General features: G+C 40.7%; 1 protein-coding gene across 1 annotated transcript in view; it reads right to left on the bottom strand.

Moving 5' to 3' along the window:
• The window catches only part of LOC140374395 (metalloreductase STEAP4-like), a 13,934-nt gene extending 13,222 nt beyond the window's left edge, over window positions 1–712 (bottom strand). The window contains exon 1 of the mRNA XM_072461277.1: window positions 493–712. Coding sequence (XP_072317378.1) covers window positions 493–690 — 198 coding nt within the window. The 5' untranslated portion in view covers window positions 691–712. The remainder of the gene's footprint in view (window positions 1–492) is intronic.
• Between the last annotated feature and the right edge of the window lie 340 nt (window positions 713–1,052).

Genomic DNA, 1,052 nt, shown 5'->3' with positions numbered 1-1,052 from the left:
TAAATACAACTCCAGGCATGTTTTTTGATTTTGGGACATTATAAAACGCTCTAAAAAATAAATGTTTCAGTCAATGTGAACTGATCTAGCTTAGGATTTTTTGCTGAATTGAAAACAAACAAACAGAGCGAGCATCCTCTAAAATGGTCTGCGCTTTTAAATATAGATTCTGTTTTGTTTTGCTTTTTCACTTTTTTTCACTCTTCACAATTAATTCTGTAAATATTTTTATATGCATGCACATTTTTCCTTTTGATCCAGGCCACCCTTGAAAAAGAGGTCTTGGTCTCAGTGGGTTCTTACCTGGTAAATTAAAGGTTTGCAAATAAATACATGAAAAACATATAGCTTAATATGTGTCCTTTAAGATATTTTCTATTTTTGCTTCCACCTCTGAAAACTTTGCACTTTTCTTCTTTTGTCTTTCTTCAGCTCTCACAGTGCACCATGCCCCTGTTTCCCACCGTCCTCCTCCCCCCATGTGTGCATTACCTGAGCTCCCTGGGGTATAGGGCCACAGCTGTCCGGTCTGCGGCTGCCGTACACCACGCTGTATCCAGACTGGAGCAGGCGCTGGCCCAGGGAGCGCCCCAGGTCCCCCGTCCCAAAGATACACAAGAACTCCCCACGATCTGCCCCCATGGGACCAAGAGAAAGGCTTTCTGGCTTCACCTCCAGCGACATGGTCATCACAACACCTAAATGTAGTCAGAATGTTGCACTGGGTTGAGTATTTTACGACACTGGATATTGACCCTACATGAGGCCTATCCCTTTCTGTCTCAGGTGATGACTGAACCTCTTGACCTTTCTGCGTTCAGGTTGTGAGCACATGCATTTGTTTATTGCACTTATCGTTATCACACATGCAGGAGCGTGCATTATGTCATCATTTTATTTGACCCTTGCAACACTCATTTCATCAATCTCAGTCAATGATATCAGCCAATTTGTCTTATTCTCTGCTGATTAAAAATGGTTTAATATCTCTATTCCAATAAAATTAACTAATTAACAATAAATAAACCATCAAATAAAAAAAATAGTGGACC

Source organism: Eucyclogobius newberryi, unplaced genomic scaffold (assembly GCF_026437365.1).
Source record: "Eucyclogobius newberryi isolate DKJ021-1_F unplaced genomic scaffold, fEucNew1.0.hap1 SCAF_3, whole genome shotgun sequence".
Lineage (NCBI taxonomy): Eukaryota > Metazoa > Chordata > Actinopteri > Gobiiformes > Gobiidae > Eucyclogobius > Eucyclogobius newberryi.
This window is presented reverse-complemented; position numbering and strand designations above follow the sequence as displayed.